Source organism: Anabrus simplex, chromosome 3 (assembly GCF_040414725.1).
Source record: "Anabrus simplex isolate iqAnaSimp1 chromosome 3, ASM4041472v1, whole genome shotgun sequence".
Taxonomy (NCBI): Eukaryota; Metazoa; Arthropoda; class Insecta; order Orthoptera; family Tettigoniidae; genus Anabrus; species Anabrus simplex.
The window spans coordinates 237558764-237584168 of record NC_090267.1 but is presented as its reverse complement, the minus strand read 5'-3'; the positions used below and the strand labels follow the sequence as shown (position 1 = coordinate 237584168).

The 25405-nt window shown below is 36.2% G+C and overlaps 1 protein-coding gene across 2 annotated transcripts in view; it reads right to left on the bottom strand.

Annotated features, from left to right (window-relative positions):
- Positions 1–5811: 5811 nt before the first annotated feature.
- Positions 5812–25405, bottom strand: part of LOC136867186 (beta-1,3-galactosyltransferase 5) — a 295720-nt gene continuing 276126 nt past the window's right edge. For both annotated transcript variants that reach the window (XM_067144307.2, XM_067144306.2), the window contains exon 3: positions 5812–9119. In XM_067144307.2, coding sequence (XP_067000408.2) covers positions 8433–9119 — 687 coding nt within the window. In that variant the 3' untranslated portion in view covers positions 5812–8432. The remainder of the gene's footprint in view (positions 9120–25405) is intronic.

Here is a 25405-nt window from a genome sequence, read left to right as displayed (position 1 = left end):
ATAACTGGGATAATCCATAGAAAGACAGATAATCTGCAATCTGTTACTGTACCTCATCTTGTACTTTAAAGAATCTTCATAATTTTGTTTATTTTGTTATTTATGTATGACTCAAAATATTTGGGTTCACCGAATGACACAGAATAACACAGAGTTATTTTTTTCTTTAAAAAGTACATTAACAGTTAAAGAGAACAATTACACTTTTCATCTATCACTTTTCTCTCAGTTGTGGGGTCATGAGTGTGAACTGTGTTGTATATGTTGATTTTGTCCCGTTATACAGCTAGATGCCCTTCCTGATGCCAACCCTACATGCATGGATGTAGTCACTATTACATTTTGTGTAGTGTGTTGTGTGAATATGAAGAGGAGAGTGCTGGGACAGACACAAACACCCAGTCCCTGAGCCAGAAAAATTTATCAGAAGTGATTAAAATCTCCAGCCCACCTGGGAATTGAACCTGGGACCCTCTGAATCAAAGGGCAGTACACTGACCATTCAGCCAAGGAGTCAGACAAGGAGAAAAATTACACTGAATCATTCTAAAAACACATGCAGGCTGTAGAAGTAAATTATATACAATGTACGCCATACAAATGGTATCTCACTACGGAGACAGAGGAGGTGCTACTTAGCAAAAGTATTTGAATTCCTGTAACTATCATGACAGGTCTATGTTGGCTATGGGGAAAGTCTTTCATAACTTTCCTCGTGGTTGTGAGGATAATACCTTTAGTGTCTTCAATTATTAAGCATCTTGGAGTTTTTTGTCCTATCTCTATTTCTGCCACCAGTTTACAAATTATTTTGGAACTGAACCCCTCACGCCAAAATATTTGGTTTTGGGATTAAAATTCACCATTCAGTAAGTATCTCGTCAAGTCACTGTTAGTATAATTGCTTTGAATGTACACTCACTTAAAAAATGAATGAGCACATGGTATTGTAGAACTTCCTTTTCGATACCCTTTTCTCAGAAAGAACTGAACCTTCAAATATAATGTTTGTTGTGGGTATCCACAGGGTTTGGTACATGGGAAGAGAATATTATTTTGATAATACTTACTGTTAAGTCTTATAAAATATTAAAATACAAGGAACTTAACCATGCACTCAATCCTCTTTTTGAGGAACTATACATTTTAGACAACTGTGCTTGTATGGTTCAGATTTCTAAGATCTAAAAATTCTGGAAATGTGCACTGAACCACACAAAACTTGGCCAACAAAGAAATATTTAATTTTACATATTCTCAAAACACTAGGATATTCATTAACTGTGGATAGCCAGTGGTTGAAGAGATGATACTTTGAATCCTAACACCAGCATAATCTTCTTCTTCCATTGCTTTTCCCACACCTGTGGGTTTGCGGGTGTGAATTGTGTTACACATATGGATTTGGCTTTGTTTAATGGCCGGATGCCCTTCCTGACGCCAACCCTATGTGCAGGAATGTAATCACTACTGCGTGTTTTTGTGGTACCACCTGCACAATATGCTCATCCTATTTCAAAACAAGAGGCTTTTGAAAGAGAGTCATCTTCTGTGATGGTCATTTTTTGTGCAGTTGAGTGTACAAGCACATATGTCCTGAAAATATCAGAATGTGACATAAAAACTTGGAAATGCAATGTAATGGAAATTAAATACCATATTATCTAAAAATTGTTTAGAGAATACTCAGCCAACCAGTAGCAAACTGGCCATATTCTTAACTTTTTTTTGTCCCATCCATTTTGACAACTTGCAAAACGTGTTACCTTCAAATTTCATTAATGATGAAATATTTCTAGGACAGCAAATAAAAATTACCAAACACAAACAAAATCACTTGGCATTATAGGCCATAGTATTTGCGAGAATAATAGGCTACTTGGAGAGCTGCTAAAACAATAATAATATAACAAAAAATATGCTTTTATACACCTGTTCTTGTCAAATATAACTTAATGGTAATTTATAGCAAAATATGCATTTGTATAGCCAATAAAAACTCTCTCTTCTGTTTGCAAAAAGCTAGAAATGCCCTTAATTCAACTGAAGTTTGTAAAAAGAGAAAGAGAAAGAGAGAGAGAGATAAAGATATGACATGACAAGTCAGAGAAATCCAAGTCCTACTGATTGGACCCTACATCTAAGTTTGCTGGTTGAATATTCAAGGGTGCTTCAACATGGAAAATCTATATTAAAGACCATGAACCAGAAACAGCTTTTAGTCAGCTCACTGAAGAACAAAGACTGGGTACTGACTTGATCGGAGAGCAGTGCTGATTTGAAACAGATGACATATTTACTTCCAAATTTGCTAGAGGGAAGCTTTTAAAATTTATGTACAATTTCATTCTTTCAAATGGCCTGATTCATTTGATTATGGGTCAAAACATTATGTAAAGAAAATAATACTGATATATTATACAATTTTGTATGCAATGTGTTTAATTAAGGGAACATTTTATTAATGGAAAAGGGAAATTTTCCTGGCTTAACATCACTGCTCAGCTTTGATTGTGTCCTGGTCATTATACAAGTTAAACATATTTATAAAGTGAAGTGTGTACCAGTATTATACAGTAAGAATTTTGTTCGTGTGATTTATTAAAGTGACAAGGGTTTGTAGAAATGCACTGCGTAAAATACTCTTTTTTTTAAAATACTATCTTAGGAAGATCGTGTATCAGCAAAGGAGTTAGGCCCATTGAGACTTGATCTTTGAATCAAGCCAAGTTTTCAGAGACAAATGCTGGACTTACTACTGTAATTCGGGGCCATAAGTTTCGATTTTATTCAGGGTCGCATTCAGTCTACAACAGAAAAACATGCTGAGTTTTTGTTACTTATTATAAGTACGGATTCCATATATCTAGTACACTCTATAACATAATATCGATGCATCGGGAAGGCGTCCAATTGTAAGGAAATTACGTATGCAAAGACATTCCGACCGAACATGCAAATGATTAAAGTTTCGTGTCCAATGAATGAATAGCAGGAGTTCCTGCGCATCCAAACTGCGCATGCATCAGGTGTATGTAAGGCGGAATTCTGAAGCGTATGCTCAAAGTAGCTGCTGCATTCGACTGCACTATCTTAACGTTGGCTGTAAGAATGCCACGCCGAAGGATTAGTGCTCATTATGAGCAGATGTCAGAGTTTGAAAGAGGTCGTGCGATCGGATTGAAAGAAGCTGGTTGGTCGAATCAAGCTTTCGCTGGACATTTGGGTCGAAGTGATGCGGCGATCAGACGATACTGGCAAGCATGAGTCAGCAACGGCAGACATCAGCGTCTAGACGGCAGTGGTCGACCGAGGGCCACAACAGCACGGGCAGACAGAGCGATTGTCAGAACAGCTGTCACAGCACCGGAGTCGTCGTTATCAACGATCCAGTGTGTGACCCGCACACGTGTCCACCATGACCAGCAACAGACGCCTGAGTGAGAGGAATTTGCGCTCGCGCCACCTGTTACACTGCTTACAACTCACGCCTGTTCACCGTCAAGCCAGATTAAAGTGGTGCTGCGCTTGAGCAACGTGGAACTGCACTCACTGGGGACGTATTGTCTTTGGTGACGAGTCCCGTTTCCAAAGGTGCCCGGACGACAACTGCAAACATGTTTGGAGACGTCCAGGCCAGCGTGGGGATCCTGCATTGACTATCACACGTTACCCACAACAGGGGGTGATGGACTGGGGTGCCATTTCCTTTGATAGCCGGACCCCTCTGGTAGTCATTCCTGGCACACTGACAGCACAGCGGTATGTTGATGACATTCTATGGCTGGTTGTGTTACCATTCCTTCAGCGACATCCAGGTCTTACTTCCCACAGGTTAATCCCCGGCCACACACGGCATGTGTTGCTATGAACTTTCTTCAAGCTTGCCCTATCCTTCCTTGGCCAGCTCGGTCGCCGGATCTCTCTCCCATAGAGCACATTTGGGACGTCATGGTTAGGTGATTGTGAACATCCTGGAATGTCGCCGATTTATCCCAACAGTTGGGGACCATTTGGCACGAAATTCAGCAGGACACCATCCGGGAACTTTATCAGTCTATGCCACGTCGAGTGACAGCTTGCATCCAGGCCAGGGGTGGACCAACACCTTATTGACGTTCTCAATTCGTAACACTCTAACTCTGCAATAAAACATTCGACTGTTCTGCACTTTTGATCGTTTGTTTTTCTATGTCTGTCCCTCACATCCACTGATTTTTATCGCCATTGGACAATACCTTCCTGGTGCGTCGGTTTTTTTTTTGTTATACAGTGTAGTACAAACTAAGGTATATTAAAATATCTAAAACATTCAATTAAAAAATAAAACAGTTGGACATACCTTCTACAGAGTGAAGGTTTGACTTCGACACCAGGTTCTAACAAAGGAAAGTCGGGCATCAGAAATAAGCTAAGGGATGGAACTGTACAATTTATTAATCACAGAGTGGTCAAGAAAGGAAGTCTTGTTCATTGATGCATACCAAGAAACTGCATAAATGAACAAACCCCCTTTGTATTTTTAGGCTGAGGAGGACTTTGAATGAAGTTAAAATCTAAGTCCATGAATTGGAGTAATTTGTGATACAACTACATCATAACCCTATCATAAGCATGATTTATCCAAAAGATCCTTTAGATAACGAATAAGTGAGTAATAGAGAAATTTGCTCCAGTTAAAAATAGGAGGTTAGAACTGGTCTTCTAGAAATGAAGTGACAAGGTAAGTTTTGGTCAAGCATGATTTTTCATTTTGTAAGAAATATTAATAGTAATAAGAAATATTTATTTTTATAACCTCACGAGTCCCCACTGTAGATAATCAATGAGACGCACCCAAAATCGTCTTTACCGTGCCTAACCAGTTTTACTCGCGTGCTTCAGTCTCTTAGGAGTTTATTAAGGTACAATAGTAGAAGTGAACTGTACTAAAAGAACAGTGAACTACTGCATTTAAAATTACTTTAAGATAAATTTCATTCATTAATTCCTTCTACTGTGTTAGCCATACCAATTTCTGTTTCGTACCTGTGAGCTTGTGTTTGATCTCAGGCTTATCTAAAGACTGAAGGCTGGAAGAAGGTTCACTGAGTTTTTCAAAATTAACCGTGGAGATGTGCGATATGAGAGGAAGCCGATCTGGTCAAGAAAGGCAAGTAATACAGTTATTGTGACCAAGTGACATTAATATCTGTAGGCTATCTAGATTGAAGTTCTTGGTGGTATAATTAACATACCTTGAACTATTGGAGTGTATAATTGTTTTAAAAGAGGGTCTTTATCATAATGGTAAATCCACCAACATTCTCTATCAAATTTCAGCACCTTTGAAAGTTAACTGACTGCACCAAGATATGAATCTATAAACTTAGACACAGAAGACTAAGGTATCTACAATTGCACTACATAGTCATTGAAACCTCTGATTGAGGTGTGACATTGCTAGAATAACACCCACAATATCCCCTGCCTGTAGTAAGAGGCAACTAAAAGGGGCCCTAAGGGATCTCAACACGGGAGTGTGGGTCGGCAACCATAGGGCCCTTAGCTGGGTCCTGGCATTGCTTCCACTTACTTGTGTCAGGCTCCTCACTTTCATCTACTACCCTATCCGACCTCACCCGGTCAACTCTTGTTCTTTTCCGACCCTGAGGGGATTACATTTGGTGGCCTAGGGACTTTCATTTTCACACCCTTCGTTGCCCTTGCCTTCCTTTGGCCGATATCTTCATTTTTCAAAGTGTTCAACCCCTTCAATATCTTTGCTCTGATTAGCATTAATAGAAGATAGTTGCCCAGTTTTACTTCCTCTTAAAATAATAATCACCGCCACCTGGTGTTTCATGATATTTATTTAGTGGAGAATAGTAGAATATATGGAAGGAAAAAAAATGAGTGTGCTAGCATGGTTTGAGTATAACCATTTTTAAAACCAGAGCTCAGGTTTTTTCTTTTAAAGCATATAATGTTATGAGTAAAGCAAGGAATCGTAATAATATCTGTATTATCCTAATTGGATTAACATTAAAATAAAGAGGAATTATTCAGTTTTCAACTCTAGCCAGCTTATCTCAACATTACCGAGCAAGGCCTATACAATACTGTATTCTGCAGAAACATGCAAATATTTATTTATTTAATATCTTCATATAGTGGTGAAGTGGTCCTCTGTTACACTTAATCAGTGTACAAACTTAAAATACTCCCATCTTTGAGGAAGTTATGATGAAGGACAGGGTTAATTTTAACTTCATTGTGAACCGTCAAAAAAAAAAATCAATGTCAAATTACTATTATGATATGATTAATTAAAATGTGAATTTAATCTATAATTAATGAAAGTGGTGTCTGTACCTATTAAAATCTGTGCTTCGTTGACTTGTATTTTTAATTATGATTTTTATGGCACATAATAATGGAACAATTCTGAAACATTCTGCTTGTGGTCTCTGCTATTGCATTCACTGTTGCTATATACAGTGATCTTGATATTCCATCACAATTCATAGAGATATTCTGCAAATTACAATACTAGGTAAGACTGGATACACTATTTACTTATCACGCATAAATTCTGAAAGCCAATGGTAGCATCCACCTTTAAAAATATGTATATCGAAAAGTACTTGCTTTAAATTTTATAAATAATTCAAGTGCTTTTAATAAACAATTTAGTTACTAAAAATTAAAAGCTCATAACCACATAAATATAAAAATTACTACACATATAAAATCACAGTCTCCTACTTATGGATCTAGCCTTAAAACAACATTTGAGAGTGAAAGTTTTCTTGGGCCTGATGTTTAAAGAGTAAATTACTGTAGAAAAAAAACAATTTCTTAAAAATGAAAGAAGCAAATGAAATTTAAAAAGGCACTGAAGCAAAGATGTTCCAAAGTTACTTCAATTTCATATCCATTTCCTTTTTGTGAAAAGTAATTCTCTGATCTTTTTACACAAGAATGCATTTCAATATTAAATCAAAACAAAGAATGAAAAGAAAAAATAGCATGGCATTCATAAAGAAAAAGAAAAAAAGCAGCATAGAAAATTTTCAACCACTTTATACACTGGTACCATTCCAAAACAGATTTAAAATTTGGTAATGATAGCCAGACAACATCGAGCACCAATTCTGTACAAGTTATTTTCTGATATAGTGTAATGATATCATATTATATACATGTCTATGATTATGAAAGCAAGTACCTATAAATAAAGAATCACCAATTTATAATGCAACATAACATTAAAAGAATCTTTAAGTACCCATTGTCAGAAATACGACAGTTCCAAATAATCTGCATGCTTAATAAAAACAAAGATTGGGAAAATTCCAATTAAAACTGAAAATATGAGTGACATGAAGTGGGGAAAAAATAATAAAAAACACAACCTTCTGTTATTGTCTGTTTAAGAGCTAAGGTGCCATTAAGGTATAATGTATATACTGTAAATTATGGAATTACTACAATATAATGGAATCTGAAGAAAATACCATTATACAGAATATATTCTTTCATTACCATTCTCAACAGAAGAATTTTAAAATTCTTTAAAAATTCATTATAACCACATAAATATAAAAATTACTAGACATATAAAATCATAGTCTCCTACATATACAGAGCACATTCATTACACTACGAACAAATACTGATTGCACTCAGACATTGCCATTATTCATGTCCCATCATGGCTTAAATAAGGGAGAGATCAAGTGACATAATGAAGATGATAAACAAGAATATATCTACAAATGAACACCAAACCCTTTAAATCTTAATAAGAGAGCTAAAATAATAAAATCTTTATAAATATGAATTTCTACAACAAATGTAATAAAATATTCTGAGCAATATATCCATATGAAGAAGCTTTTCAGAATATGAAACAAATCAATATTTAATTTTGAGGCTGAATTGGGGAACAGGTATTGTTTACAAACAAACTTAATTGGCTTTGGATTACACAGAGAAAACCATTTTACAGAAGAATAAATATAAAACATCTGTAGTGAAATATTCTGTTGTTCTTATGTTTAAACCGTATCTCGTTAGGGCATCTTTGTACTACATTTCGTACAATAACACTAACACTAATATAAAAACATCATTATTAACATCTGCATAGAATATATACAGGTAAAATACACTGACATACAAAGTGTGTTAAACAGCAAAGCCACTACTAATGATCTTTGCGTTAATATTTTGCGATTGCTATTTTGATACAGAATAAAATTAGGAACCATCTTGCACTTTCTTACTCTAAACATGTCCAAGGTTATGCAGGGCAAGTTTCCAAGCAGGAAGACTCTATACACTTCACATGGCAAAACAGCTAGTTTTTCGGTCTTGTTCACTGTTCTCTCAAGACTGATGTAAGGCAATATGACGAGAATCGCAGAGTATTTCGATGAATATTACTTTCACCAAGGATCATTCAGTAACACTTGGAACTTACCAGTACCATATAAAAAAGCAAGAAATTTTACAAATAGTGAATCACAGCTACTAGGTTTGAGGTCTATAAGGGAGGTCCATATCCTCTTCAGTTCAGTCGGTGGCAGTTCATGAACAGTTAGCAAATGGTGGAAAAGGCATGGATGTCCCACTTTTGACGGTCGATCCTTGCGAAAACGAGGCAAGTTTTCCAAGGGCATGCCAAGCCCTTGTGAGGCAACTATACCAGTCAGAAACACATCTTCCAAAGGCATTAGTGGTGTATCTAGTGCTGCATCATACAACTTTTTTGCAGCAACTCGTGACATCAGATAAGCCGTGCCAGATACAAAGTCTGGAAATACATCCTGTGAATATAACCACTCTGGCACATACCATTTAGAAGAAGAATCACGATATGGTGATACATTACGATATCGCATTCCTGACACAAGAGATTGTGAACCATCACCCAGGTGATCTAACTGGCGTATTAGTCCACGTGTATTGATCAGCATATCATCATCTGTTTTTAAAATGTAGGGCACAAAGGCACAGTTATCTAAAACCCACTTCAGCATAAACAGTGTTTTTAACGTCAGGTTCTGGTAGGTATCAACAAAATCTTCAACTATCAAGTCCCCATACTGATGAGATTCAGACAAAATATCAGCCTGAAACAAAGAAATGAGTAAGTCAGAGCATAAAGAATACTAATCACAACTTAAGAAAAAACTATTGCTTAAGGAAAGTCAGTGTATGTATGAATCTAAGTTCATGGGAAGATCAGTCATTTCTCTTTCGTTCTACCATGGGAGTTTTGTTAATGTTCATAGATATCCCAGTCGATGAGTTATCAGCACAATGAGCACACTGGTGATTTTTATCACAATAAACTACATAGCTCTTTAGGTCTTTTCAATAGTGAAATTTTCAGTATTTCATCCCAGTGTGGTAGCATGGTTGTCAGTCAGATTGCTACACCTTTCAGAGATGTTGACAGCTTTCTTCTGACATGGCAAACAGAGGTCATTAAAAGCTTCTTTAAATTTTCTAGATACATGTTAATGTTTCCATCAGGGGACCACTATACTGAAATTGAAAACAGTATAAAGTTCTAGATCATTATAGACTACTGCTACAGCCTCAAAGTTGAATTATTCACACACACCCCAAACACCAATTACTTTACAGCCTATATCATTTGATGTGAGGCAGGTTTGATCCTGGCTCAGCCCAGTGGTATATGAAGGTGGTCAAATAAGTCAGCCTTGTACAGGTAGATTTACTGGCATGACAAAGAACTCCTGCGTTACAAAATTCTACCACCTCGGCATCTCTGAAAACCGTGAAAGAAGTTAGGACGTAAAATCAATAACATTATTATTATTATTATTATTATTATTATTATTATTATTATTATTATTATTATTATTAATTTAATGTGAATATAAAAATAACTCCATACTTGTGAGTGAACCTGTCTGTAATTCATAACCAGCAAGTTGTACGAAGTCTACCTCATTATTTAACATAGCTGCAACAGAAATTTAAGCTTAAACATTTAGAATCAAAGTTATTTCTAAGACACTAGCTGTTCTATACCATGACATTATATCCAAAACTAAGAACAGGGCCTAATGTAACTTGATCTTTTACAACCTTTGTCATTTCAAGTGAATTGAACTAACTTGCTGAAGCTCCGTAATGAGTTTTGCTGACCAGTTACACTACAATGAAGGGAAATAGCACCCATCTTAGATTGTAACTTCTTTCAGCTGTGATACATCACTTTTAAAAGACATAACTATTGGAAAGGAACAAACACATGTCAAATCAAATCATATATATAGAGAGAGAGAGAGAGAGAGGAAGAAGAAAAGGAAGAAATAATAGAATGAACACAATGGCAGGGAGGTCGGTGTGGGAAGAGGGTGAGACGGAAAGAGGAGTAAAGGACAAGGGCAGTCTCCAGATCTTCATGCACTGCTGTCTTTGAATAGATAGGCTTTCTCCTCTTCCTGTATTTATCTGGCTTTCTTCTTATCCTACGCTTCCTGCATCAGTACTGAAGACCTGTCAATATTGTTCCTCAATGAGTGTTGTTTAAGGCTGGGAAGCAGAAACAAGCTTGTCGGGGGGCCTAAGAAAAACTGGCCTTAATGAGGAGAGAGCCTATCTATTCAAAGAACTAGTGTATGAAGATGTGGATATTGTCCTTGTCCTTTTCTCCTCTTTCCACAATGATCTGACATTGTGTTAATTCTATTATGTGTTTCTTTTCTTGTTCCTCTCTCTTTAAATATATTTAAAAGACATAAAGTAATAGACAGGAACTATCAAGCGGCAAAGTTTGGAACATGTACAGGAACGCACAATACGATAAACAAAAGGGCAGGTAAGCTTCAAAAAAGGGAGCAGATATGATACTTTGAATAAACTACTTATGTTCAAATGGAAATATTTTGTAAACCTTCTGCAATTGCAAAAAGTCATATATAGGTATATCTACAGAATAGCACACAAAATGATCTACTATTTTGTTGTTGAATACAAACTGTATTGCAAAAAACAATCCCAAACAAACATATACCACAATAAACAGTGCAATATGGAAACATTGTTCTAACTTGGCACACCACTAGCCACCATTTCGATTACTAACTTAATTCAAGCGAACACTGAAGTTACTGCCTACCCTACAGCACATGTTTTCCACGATTTCACTGAAAGCTTGAGCTCCATTAGATCATGCAGACATTTTGAAAAATATTTTTTTATTTAGATATCCCCCCCCCCCCCCCCAAAAAAAATACACATGGGTTGAGATCTGGACTACTGGGGAGCCAAATTTGTCTGTCCCTGAAACAAGCTGGAAACCTGCATGAAATAACCTGCATGTTGAAACATTCGAAAGGAATTCAACATAATGTTCGTAGTCTGCAACCTCGCTCCATCTTTCATTAACCACTGCGTACTGAAGAGCAACGCAGTAGCATGAAGCTGTGGAATAAAGTTATTGCGGAGCATGCTGTTCAAAATTTCTTTAAAGAAAAAGGGGCCAATAAGTCTGACTGTAATCCTTGGAATGTGATGGGTTTTTCTTTTCATGAAGCACTTGTTGATTTTCAGTAGCTCAAAAGCATACATGTTTATTGTTAACTGTCCAAATGAAAATGCACCTTGTCAGTAAACTAAATATTGCCAAGATCACACCAGGCAAATCCCGGGGCTGTACCTTAATTAAGGCTACAGCCGCTTCCTTCCCTCTCCTAGCCCTTCCCTGTCCCATCATCGCCATAAGACCTACCTGTGTCGGTGCGACGTAACAAAAAAATGTACAGTGTGTGGTTTGAAAATGAGTTTGGAGTTGGTGTGGGAGGTTCTAAATGCTATTTTGATTATGTGTTTTTTAAAAAATATTAGAAATTTGGTAAATGCTACTATTATTGAAAGTGAAAAACTTTTCTTTAGGAGCAAATCATTTTCTAGGATAGTCTTGGGTCTGCTCTTATATCTATTGATGATTCTGATGAAGGTGAAACTGTTGTGTTCTGCAATATTGTAAATGGTATTAATTTAGTTTTTGTAATTCTTGCGAGATAAAGGAACAGTTAATGCTCTGAGTACCATGCTGTTGTAAGCTGCATTCTTATGTAAATGCTTAATACTTTATTAATGGTAATAACATTTTACATAACAGTAGAGAAGAATAAACAAAACAAAAAGAAAAATATGTACAGATTTAACACGTTGGGTGCCACGTGCCGCCATATGGCGTCACGGTGGTCTTCAAATTTGAGATGGCGTGACGCCATATGGCGGCACACCGTTCTTGAAATCAGAGTTGGCGTGACGCCATATGGCGGCACAGTTGAGTTTCAGGCGATGCACCATAGATAATCAGCTGTGACATCTATGCGCGTAAAATTGGTACTACGTGAAGGGCGAACTTCAGGGTCTATTCCAGCTACGTATTTTTACTCTATGCCACCATGTGGCGCCACAGTATTCTTCCGAAGCCACTGACTGGCCAGTGGTCATTGTCACAGGTGAAAGCGCGCCAGGCATTGTTTATTCCTCGTTTACGTACGTATTATCACTCAGTTTATATAGTTGTGCAAAAATATAAAAAATGGAAGATATTGGCAATAACCTTACGAGGGAACACATACATGTGTTACACTCGGATTCGGTTGAAATTTGGTAGGAATATTCGTGGGAGGCAGTAGAATGCTAAGGTGAAAACTGCATGTACCCAGCGCAAGTTTAAACGCCAAAATTGAACAAATAAATAGTCATAAAATTAGAAGTGCCGCGGGAGTATCGGGGTGTGGCGGAGAGGTAGGGAGGAGCGAAAAAGCGGACGTGAGCCAACCGGGCTGTGCCGAGCTGTGCTAGCAGCCAGGTAGCGTATAGTTAGCGCGTTCCCCTTAACTTCCCGATGAGATGTGCAAAACGTAAATATGAAACTTGCACATGAAACAGGTGTACAAAGGACGATGTTTGAACAACGATGCCAATAAGGTTTGAAAAATTACAACGAGTAACAAGAACTCGGGCGTGCCGAGACGCGTATTTTCATTGTTTAGAGTTATCAGAAAACTGTTGACAACAATATGTAATGTAATATAAGTACTTGTTTTGCATTTTACTAGGTTTTCATAAATATTGCGTTAATTTGAATTAGCAAATAAATATCCCGTATTTGAAATTCGTATTGCACATTCCATGACAAAAAATTCTGTGACACCATACGGCGTCACGCTATATTTTACCTTTCCTAAAAATTGATGTGACACCATATGGCGTCACACATGACCATGGTATGGTGAGATAAAATTTACTTAGTACATCATATAAATACATCCCAAGATTATATAAACAAACTACAACGCGTACAATTGCTTTGGCACCAGCGGAATGCAATTCAAAAACATGCCTGGCACCAGTGGAATAGTGTGCTACAATCGGCTCGGCACTCAACGTGATATACACAGGTTATATTACAAGTAATCACAGGAAAATAATAGTCAAATTTGGAGATTATGTAAGTGATTTCTCAATTTTGACAATGAGCAGTTAAATGTATCAATATCCAGTTTGTTTAGAGATCTTGACATTCGTTCAATTGGCCCATTGAATGCGTAGTTAGTTCTATGCCAATTTGTAGACAATGTATTCTTGAACCTTGTGCGTCTGTCTGGTACATGTACGTTAATTTTTGCAAGGAGTTGTGGACAATTCACCAAGGAATGAAGCAATTTAAAAATGAAGAGGGTATCCAATAATTCACGGCGTTGTGACAGGCTATGCATATTTAAGGACTGTTGTAAGGATGTATAATCAACATTATCATATGAGAATCCTGATCTAAATGAATATAAACGAAGAAATTTATGTTGTACTGAATCTAATCTATGGATAGAGGTCTGATGAGAAGGGTTCCAAACAGGTGTACAGTATTCTAGTATAGGGCGTACCATAGACACATACAGCAATCGATAGGTAGCTAAGTTTGAAAATTCTCTAGAATATCTGGTAATGCAACCCAATCTTTGAAATGCTTTCTTACAAATATTTTCAATATGTTCATTAAACGATAGGTTATAACTGAATAAAACACCAAGGTCATTAACTTGTGAAACAGGAGTTAGAATGTTGTTATTACTAAATTTGTACTGAAACGATATTTTCTTCTTGTTTTTAAAAAACAATATTATTTTACATTTCTCATGATTAAGTTTCAACCCATTTTGAATGCAATACTTTTCCAGATGATGTAAATCTTCTTGAAGTTTTAAACAATCAAGTGGACAATTAATTTGCATAAAAATTTTTGCATCGTCAGCAAACAAAAGCACAGAATTCTCCACTGGTAACAATAATAGGTGCAGAAAAATGATTCCTTATTTTAACAATCTGCAGGCAATTTTTAAGACATGATTCAAACCATGAGAGGAGAGGCCCATTAATTCCGTAGCCTGTTAGTTTTTGTAGCAAGATATCGTGGACGATAGTGTCAAACGCTTTTGAGAAGTCTGTATAAATGCAGTCCACTTGGGAGTGGTTCTCTACTGCATCCAAGAGGAACTGGTAGAATAAAAGAAGATTGCTACAGGTTGACCGCCCTGAAAAGAATCCATGTTGCTCATCAATGATGATGTTTCTAAAGAGAGGTATGATTTTGTCAAGAATTATTGAGTCAAAAATTTTGGAAATATGAGAAGAAATTATAACTGGTCTATATTGTTTTATGTCAGTTTTATCACCATTTTTGAAAACTGGACTAACAAATCCTTTCTTCCATTCCACTGGAAAAACGCCTTGGTTTAATGATAAGTTGAACAGATAAAAAGAGTGCTTCACATAAAATAAATGAGCAGTACTTGAGCAGGTACGTTGAAACACCATCAGGTCCGACAGTTTTCTTTAATTCCAGAGATATCAGTTTGTTGTAAATTTCTGCCTTACTAATGTTTATAACTGATAGATTGACAGAGAAAGGATAATCATACGACATACTACTACTATTCTGATAAGAAGAATAAATGGATGAAAAGTGGTTAGCAAAAAGACTGACAATATTTTCTCCAGTATCGGCTGTAACTTCATTAAGATGCATTGTTGAAGGAACATTTTTTCCATGACCTTTTAGAACTTAGATATTGCCAGAATTTCTGTGGATTGGAAGTAATACTTGTATACATTGTATAACAAGATTTAGATTCAGACTTGCATTCATTTCTCAATTTCGAGAAATGCTGGTTATCACTATCGAGACCTGATATTGTGTATCGCTTGTGTGCTTTCTTCTTTTCAATAATCAGGGACTTCAATTTATGATTAAACCACATTGGGAATTTGGGAGTCTTAAAATTCCCTAGGGATGTAAAGTTCCATGCTATAATGTAGTACTGAATAGAAGATTTCTACTGCTTTATCAATTGATACATTTTGAAACATCTCCTCCCAGCTGAACTGTGACATATAATAATTTAGTCCATTATAGTCACCATTTAAAAAGTCAAAATAAAAACTATCAGCAGGCAAGGAATTGTATAGCTCATTTATAGGTAAAGAAATCTCTAATGCTGGGTGGTGTCTATCGAGGGGGACAATGCTTTCATTACTAGATTTTACTTCAATGGAACTGGAGTTACTGAAAACCAAATCAAGAAAGTGATTTAAAAAATTTGGGATAGCATTAAACTGATTTAAACAGAGATAAGAAAAAGTGTCTATAACTAAACTGGACTGCATAGTGTGGTTACCTACTGACATAAGGCCAGAAGATTTTTCTTCATTTACTATCCAATTAAGATGTGGTAGATTGTAGTCACCAACAATGAGCAATAAATGATTGTCAAGATTTGACATAATTTTTTCAACAGCACTGCAATGTTCGAAATATTTTTGGACAGGAGACTTGGGTGGAATGTATACAGCACCAATGATTAATTTTGTGGTGTTAAAAGTCAGGGACACAAACACCTGTTCAACTGTGTTAATGCACGGTATCAGAGTAGGTTCCTCTTGTTAATACAGATCATTACCCCCCCCCCCCCCCCCCCATGGGATGCCTTCGTACTCGTTAAAGAAGACCTATCACATCTGAAAATTGAATACGTTTCGAGTCCGAGTTCACCATCACTCATCATTTAAGTTTGTTTCGGTTAATACCATGAAGTCATAGTCAGCTAAACATGAAGAAATTTTAAGTTCAGTTAGTTTGCTTCGAAGTCCATTTACATTTTGATAGTATCCTCTAAAGTGTTCAACTAAGCTTGGTGCTTTCTTAGTATCTTGGATGTCATTTTCCACAATAGGCCTACTAGTAGATATTTTTGTTTCTACAGGTTCATGGATTTTAGTGATCTGATAAGAATCTAACCTAGTCTGTGTACCTTGCACATTAACACTATTCCCCAATACAGTTTTAAAAGAACCTAACCTATATAGACTACCATGAGTTTAAACAGAACCTAACCTATATAGACTACCATGAGTATTAATACCATTCCTCGATTCTAGCACGACAGACCGACCTATATCGGTCACTTTATCTAATTTTTTAGAGGAATGGGATCGGGTACACATTCCACATCTTGAATTGAATTAGCAAACTCTATTATTTGGACACGCTTTGTAGATGACACGTTTGTTATTTCAGACTCCCGTGTTACTAACAGCAACACAGTACTTGAATCTCTCAAGTCCATTGACCCACATATAAAATTCACCTAGAGTCATAAAACAATAAAGCCCTCAATTACCTGGACTTAACCATTATGCGCAACTGCAACAACGCTTTATCCTTTAATATATACAGGAAACCCACCCACACCATCAATACCATCCAACAAACTTCTATGCACCCGGACATACATCAGAATGCAGCTTACAATAGCATGGTACTCAGAACATTAACTGTTGCTTTATCTCGCCAGAATTACAAAAACAAAATTAATAACATTTACAATATTGCAGAACACAACGGTTTCACCTTCATCAGTAGAATCAACAATTGATATAAGAACAGACCCAAGACTACCCTAGAAAATGATTCCACTCCTAAAGAAAAGTTTTCCACATTCACTTTCAATAATAGTAGTATTTACCAAATTTCTAATTAAAAAAATTTTTTAAAAAACATCAAAATAGCATTTAGAACCTCCCACACCAACTCCAAACTCATTTTCAATCCACACAATGTCAACAATAACAATAACAACATTAATAATATATATTTGAACTCCGGAATTTACAAATTGGAATGCCAATCCTGTAATTCCAGCTATGTAGGTCAAACAGGCTGCAATTTTGTCATAAGATACGCTGAACAACGCAACGCTCTCAAATATAATCGTTTAACTATGAGTAAACATCATAAAGCACCCAGCCACGAATACACATCAATAGATAAAGATATTAAGAACTTGCATTATGAGCAAAAAGGCACCTTCCTCAATGTTCTCGAGGGCATCCACATTGATTTAGATCAGTTTATGAACCCTTCTCACAATTTAAATGAAAACAACAACAACAACAACAAAAATTCTACTTGAAACTTTCATTCCATATATTTGTCGGAACTTCTATAATAAAAATAAACCCCGCCTCCATCTCTCCAACTCACTACCACTCCCCTCTCCCCACCAGCCCTGCACCCCCCTTCCCCTCTGCTCCTCCCATCCTCTCAAATACTGCTGAGTCAACAATAGACTCGTTCGTACGAATGGGACCGTTAACTTTGAGAAGGCCAGGCCGGTTCAAGAGGACAACCACCTTTTAGGTACCATGAGTTCTTCACACCCATTTTACACTTTTTTACTTATCAGCCCAAGTTTCTCACACAACCTCGTTTTTTCCAGTACAGAATGGAACTTCTTTGACGGTTTTCACTAGGGTCACTTACAGTTTACCATGCACCTGTTACTTCTCTAACACAGCTTCTCAATTTTGTTCCTGCCCTCCCGACCATTTAAAATGAGGCAAACACACCTAGCCACCATTGGAAATAATCTTCGAGAAGGGGACCACTAAATTGAGAAGAAAATGAGAATGCTGCTATTCTAAAATTTTAAATTCATAGATGTTTTTCCATCACTTATCACATATGTTTCATATGGCACGTTGTCTCCTCTCAAACTTGGTTTCTCAAGCTTTTTCGCTCCCCTCGTAGCCATTCGTGGGATGGTATTTCTACAAGGACAGACTGTCAGGCTGAATTTTCAACACAGTGATTTCGTCTGGTTTTTTAATTGTTATCAAACTAAAAAAAATTAGTCTAAGAGGTCCGCAACCTCACTATTAGCACTTATTGTTTTGTTTCCGTCTGTTATCTTTTATTTTATTTTTTCTTAGGTTTAGCACATTTTTGGATTCAATTATATTTGATATTAACCCTTTTTTCACTGAATTTGTTGCAGCGAGTTATTTATTGCTCCATCTAGTGATGTACATATTGTATATTATTATTGTTTTTATTTCAGTCTGTCTCTTTTGTTTTTCATTTGTTCCTTCATTATGTTGTTAGTGCATGTTTAGCTTGTATTATGTATATTACTTTAACCCCCACTTATTTCACTGAAGATGGCTCAAACAAGTCTACATATGTTTGAATTTTATTGCTCCATCTAATGATGGAATTATGTTTTGTATTGAATTAAGAGGATACATTTAATTTTTTCCTTTGTAAAGCATCATCTGACCAGTGAGAAAACAGATATTCCCAGTTGTACTGCTTCCTTTCTACACAATTTTCCAGGTTCCTCTGTACAACAACTCATACTGTTTCCATATTCCCATCATGTTTTTAACAGTTGTTAAAAATGCCTCTGGGTCACAACAATTCTTTTTGTTTTATGAAAGAGAAACATAATTACTGATTGCTGCCACATCATTAAGTCTTTCCTTGTCAGCCATGTTGTGATCAGCACTGGTATCATGAATTACACGTCATGTGTTTATGAATTTCTTTTTCCCTACTCTACTGTTACTGCAGTTCAGGTGCGTAACAGGACGTCTCATGTAACTGATCAATTATATAAGAAACAAATGGTGAATCATTTCATGCACCACTATAACATTAATAAACCATCAAGAAAATTGCAACACTATTATTCAAGGGAAATCATCATCACTATCATCATACTGCACTGGGCCAAATCACTTGTTATGATCTTGTATTATCACTTCTTCATATACCCTATGAATCTTCATTTTTTTCCTGGTTGGTAGTGAAGAATTTCCTTTGATCTTCCTACTTTTGTACTTCAGACTTGGCATTTCTAGTATTCCTGACATCTGTATATCAATTATCAATTCAACTTTCACATTTTTAAGCACACATCATCATTTCTGTAGGTTGCAACTCAGAATATACCCTACTTTTCATCTGTATTCTATGATTCTCGAGATGCTGCCCGTGTCCCTGCCATAGCACAAAGTTAGTTTGATCAGAGTCAAACATAACTGCAACTGCAAATGTTTTTGCATGAGAGATAACTTCTTGTATAATTTACTATTCCAGACGTCTTTATTTTTTCAATATTTTCTAGCTCTCTCTCAAAGCACGCACGTTATTAACCCTTTCATCCCCACATTATGAATTCAGCTGTGGAAAATTTTTAATTCAGTATTTTCTGTATTAATACAATGCACTAAACACAAACATTTGTTGTTTAATATTTTTTATCAAATAATTTTATTTTTTACACCATGTTGTTCAGGAACAACAATGGGACTCAGTGGTCAAATGAAATGGAAAATATAACACTAACACAATAGATGGAAACTATTAAAATATCTGAAATAAGTAAACACATTATTTGGTGAAATTTTCACTCTTAATCATACTAAGTAAAAAATGAAAATAATTATGAAAAATAAAATACAAACATTATGAAACAATTACAACCGAAATAAAGACACCAATGTTTTTTCAACATGCAACAACTACTTTTTGTGATAGTCATTGAAGCATTTTTTTTTTGCTGTCAAGCACAAATGAACACCACATTTTCTGTACATGATATGAGCAAAGCCCTTTGGGCAAAATTTGCACCGGCCTTGCTTCACATCATATCCTGGCCAATGGCCAATATTGTCATATCTGACATCAGCAATTGGATTTGTGATACTTGCACCTTCCTCTTCTTTGGATTATTCTCACTATTGCTGGGACTCCCTTTCCTTTTCACATCGACTTTCCCACTCCTTGTCAAGCCTGTTGATATATCAGCCTGAAATTGCATCAATGAGTACTTTTTCCCTCGTTGCTCTTGGTGTCGCCTGTACAACAGCCAGCTGTTTACGACTGCTACCCCCAGACACCAGAATACCAGTCGCATATTCCACTTCTTCGATCGTATGTCAATTCTATAAAGCCCCAGAAGCATGTCAGCTTTATCGACCCCTCCCATGAACGTGTTGTACTCTTTTACAACAAATGGTCGACCCACCTCTACAGCCTTCTCTTCTGTAGCACACCACCTCCTGCATTTCGATTCAGGCTCTATGGCAGCATATGATGATATGAAATTGATGGCTTTCCGATCGAACCACCGGATCAGGGAAAGGTTAGACTTGGTTTCAACTCTCCAGTCTTAACTACCACGCCCCATTTTCTTCAGATCTTGCTCATTTGCCAAAGGACATTTTTCCATTCTATCCTGTCTAATTGTGCCAACACAGAGTGGCTAGTGCTACTGCCAGTTGCAAGGATGAGAACCAGTTATCAAAGAAAACTTTGAAATTTTGTCCTTCGGATAAATCTTGACAAAGTGCCATTACGATGTCCCCAGAAAAACCAAGTCCGAAATCACCACAGGTACCTTTGCCCACATATACAGAAGAGCTCATCATCATCAATATCATCTGAGAAATCACTAATTCGTGATAAATTTCCATCATTTACACCCTCAACAAGTTCGTGAATTTCCTCAATAGTCATATTTTCTAAATCCAAACGTTCCATTGTAAAACTGTCTTTAGCTTACCAAAAGTTATAAATATACACAAGCTTTCATTGTTTTACCCTATAATTGAAACCCATCTAGTAGTCCAGTAATAGTACCACCTGAAATAAAGTAAATGGAATACTTGTGAGAATTGAATCTCTGCTTATCACTCATTTTATCAATCGAAACAGCAAAATGTAGTATTATTTTGATATTGACAATTACTAACCTTGTAGTCCCAATGTAACAACATGTAACAACACACATGTTTATTGAGGTGTATTATCAATTCATAAACTATTTAGTTGATAATTACTATGTCACAGCAATAATGCAGGCATAACCTTCACCAAAGAAACATATAAACAACAATTCACTGCTGAAATAACAGGGATTATAAATACACCACACAAACAGCCATCCCTAGACAGCAACTTAACCTGACATCCAAGTCAAAGAGATTAATACATTTGAAGTAGATTCATGCACCACCAAGTGGCAAAATACCGTACTAGAAGCTTGTTGTCCCTCAACAACAAGGGGATTTCAAGGATTGATAAACATAATACTGTATATAACACCTTTAAATAAGATGTTGTCTAGGAACAATACTGGGAATGAAAGGGTTAACATCAATGATAGATGCAATCCAAACCACAAGCATGCTAGAGAGACATAAGGGAAGAAAGCCATTACATGTAGCCTTCCTTGATCTGGAGAATGCTTTTCACCATGTCCTGTAGCGGCTGGTACCATTGAAGACAACAGCAGAAACTTGACAAAGATTGGCCTGTTCTGTTACTCGAATTGCTGTCTATGGAGCGAAAGTGGTATTGATGCCGATGAGCAACCTAGAGTGAATGCAAGCTGAAAGAGGTTGAGGGATGTCACAGGAACACTGTGTAATCAAGAGATACAAATCCACCTCAAATCGAAGATCTATAGAACTGTCGTTCATCCCGTGACATTGTACGGAACTTTGTGTTAACCTACAACCCAAACCACCGAGCATCGTTTTCACATCATAGAAATGGGAATGGTTCGTTGAACATTGGGAGTCTCCTTTTAAAATCATATTCACAACAACAGTGTCAGAAGACAGTACAGCATCACCCCCATCTATACGAAAATGTGAGAAGGGTAGTTTAGATTGTTTGGACACATCAGCAGCACCTGGAAAAGTTTCTAATGGTCTCTTCAAATAACAGATATCTGTTTCAGCTCTTCAGCACCAATTTATATCAATCAAAGCCTTTCAATAATTAGGGGAACTGTACTTGCAGAAGCTAGGAAGGTCAAAAAGGAGAAGAATGGTAAATTCTACAACATACTAATGTAACTTATAGACTAACTGGAAAAGTTTATCATCTAGTTAATATTTACATGAAGAAAGTAAATGATCTTAGGATATGTGCTATAGATTATGTTCTTATATATAGGTAATGTTTGCAACACCTTTAGTACTGGGAATGTCCCTAATTTCAGCCATCAGGGAATTCCACAGGAGAATAGTAGCGGGGATAAATTAATCACTGTAAATAATAGTGTGATGGGCAGGAAAACTCGAATGAGTATTTTCAGAAAGTAAAGTTCTTTATATTGTTGTAGTATACTTTTTACCCAATGCCAAACGTGTGAAATCACTCGCGTTCGGATGTGGCCTTCACTCGCTCGGCATCGCCCGGCCGATCATTCCCTGGTGTAAGGTAGTGCTCCCCTTCAAACTATGATACATGTACTTTGTACCATAAATACAGTTCTCTTCTGAAATACTGGTGTTATGTGCATGTACGTGCAGTACAAACTAACAGAAGCAGCTACGTGTAAAATATCTCCTTATCTAGGCACACAGAAACACTTACAGATGAGTCATATAAAATTTTAGGGATTTTTGACATGAAATTCTAATGATCTAATTGATACATGGTTTGAACTAATTATCTCATTCACAGTAAATAAGAACACAATGCAGTAATTTAGATGCCATATTACCAGTCACACCCAAACAAGTTAGAGAGAATCCAAAATAAATGTCTTCAGTATTTAAATTACAAAAGTATAATTGATCATTGCATTGAAAAGAATTTCATACAAGTAGTTAATGAAGGCATTTTGGTACCTACAAAACTTTATATCACTGCAGAAAAGTTTTGCTGCAAAATTTCTTTTACAAACTGTCAGCGGCAAAGAAATCTGATTTATGAGTGCATGAATTATTTTACTATCAACAATCAAACTCCATTCTTTTACAAAATCACCACCTATACCAGTCAATTTTTGACAAGGAATGCAATTGACTTCACATACTAATTGGAATATGTATAAGTAAAACCATTTCATAAAGTACTGAAATATTAACAGTCGAGTTATAATTTTAGTAGCTTATTAGTTACGATGTTTGTGTTGGTTATAATTGTGAATAGAATGTTAAGAACAGAATGAAAAGAAAGAATAGAATGTTAAGTATTATTTATATCAAAGCCTTTCCTGTTTAATCAAATATAGGTATAGAATTATGTTAGGCTGTTGAGTGTTAAATTTAATTTTTAAATGTTTTGTCAAATCATTTAATGTACCATACTGCAATGTTTGTACAATATTGCCTTTGCACCTGGTATGATTTATTGTTTGTTTTTCTTTTCTTGTTTATTTTGTAATTCTCTTCAATTGTAAATTTGAGCTAGAATTAAATGGTCCATCTATTGGAACTGGAGCTAGTCTCTGTTTAAACAAACAGACAGACAGAGAAACAAACAAATGAAAGCCATAGAGATACTGATCATATTAAGCAGTCGTTCACGCCATAATGCAGGTTGCTAAGAAGAAACATCAACTGTTCCCATCCCAGAAATCAGCTGCTAAAGATTGTCAAATACCCTAATTGGATGAAACCACTTCAACTACCGTAACAATTGTAGTGAAGCAGTTACCATTCAGTGTTAATTTGTACTTATATTTGTAATCATTGAAATAGATGGATGAAGAAATGCAAGAAAAATTACCAATTTCAAACAAAAGAAAAAAAAAAGTCAAAATAAGGATATTGCAAATCGAAAAGAAATATACCGAAATGTTTCCCAGACTTCAAACATAGATCAGTACAGGAATAATATAACATGTGAACCAATGGCGAAACTACAGTATTTGGAGTCATTTGAGGCAATGCCCACCCTCAGAAATATGATTAAATATAAATAACATAATAAATTTATCTGGTGTTGTTATTGTACTAAAACTAGAATAATCTCTATTTGATATGTGACAATGGATGACGTGCTTCGCTGATAGCCTGCTACATGGCGACAGCAGACTACTTGTTCTGACAGGGAGGCAGGATGTAACTAGACTCACACAAGACTTTTTGTTTTGTTTGTGTTCCATCAGCTTGTGGATTGAGAGCGGGACGGTGGAGAGAAGTTAGGTAACCGCCCGCGCTCCTCTCTCCACAAGGTCTAGGCCCCAGTGCGGCATGCCTCCTCTGCCATTTGAGTGTGTAGAAACTCCCAGCGCAAAGGTGACGGTTAAGTGTATTGTTAATTGTGTGCTGTTGTAGGCAATCAGTGCATTATTGGCATCATTTGTGACAATTCAGACATGGAAACAACCAATTAACTCAGTTTCTGTTAGTTGTGAGGAACAAGACTGACATAATCTGGTTGAAACGTGCGTTCAAATAATGAGTGAAATAGGCCCTTTTGGGAATGTTTGAACTCTTTGAAATGTAAACTGTTCTCTTCTTGAACTTATGAAGAAAAGTGCAAAGCAAAAAAAAAAAAAAAAAATCTAAATTAGGCATAGACCTACATCTTAAGTATTTAATAATAATAATAATAATAATAACAATAATAATAATAATTTTATTTGTTTTATTTATTTTATTTGCTTTACGACCCACTAACTACTTTTATGGTTTTCGGACGCCAAGGTGCTGGAATTTAGTCCCGCAGGAGTTCTATTACATGTCAGTAAATATACCGACACAGGGCTGACGTATCTGAGCAATTTCAAATTAAGTATTTTGATGGTAAACTAGTGAGAAAATTTCAGTTTCCATGGTATACACAATATTCATGTTTAACAGCTTGTTCTGAAAGCAGAAAGCTTTTTTTTGTTATACGTGTGTTTTGTTTGGTGAAAAGTAATCAACTTTAAATGGGGTAATTGTTATAAAAACTTTCTTAGGAAAGCAGAGAAGCATCAACATTCAAATAAACATATTCAGAATAAAGAGAGATTCTGTTTACTGGGGCGCGGGAGTATAGAACATTCTTTATCTGAAGGTGCAAGAATTCAAGCCATTAAACATACTCTAACGGAAGTCGTGAAACAAAATTGGCTTGTTGTTGTTGAGAGACTTATTGACATTGTGTGTTTTCTTGGAAAACAGGAGCTTGGATTTTGAGGACATTTTGAAGGGGAAGACTATCAACAGGGGCAATTACCTAGAATGGTAACAGTACATTCGTGATCATCTCCAGTCCACATTGGGTTTTAAA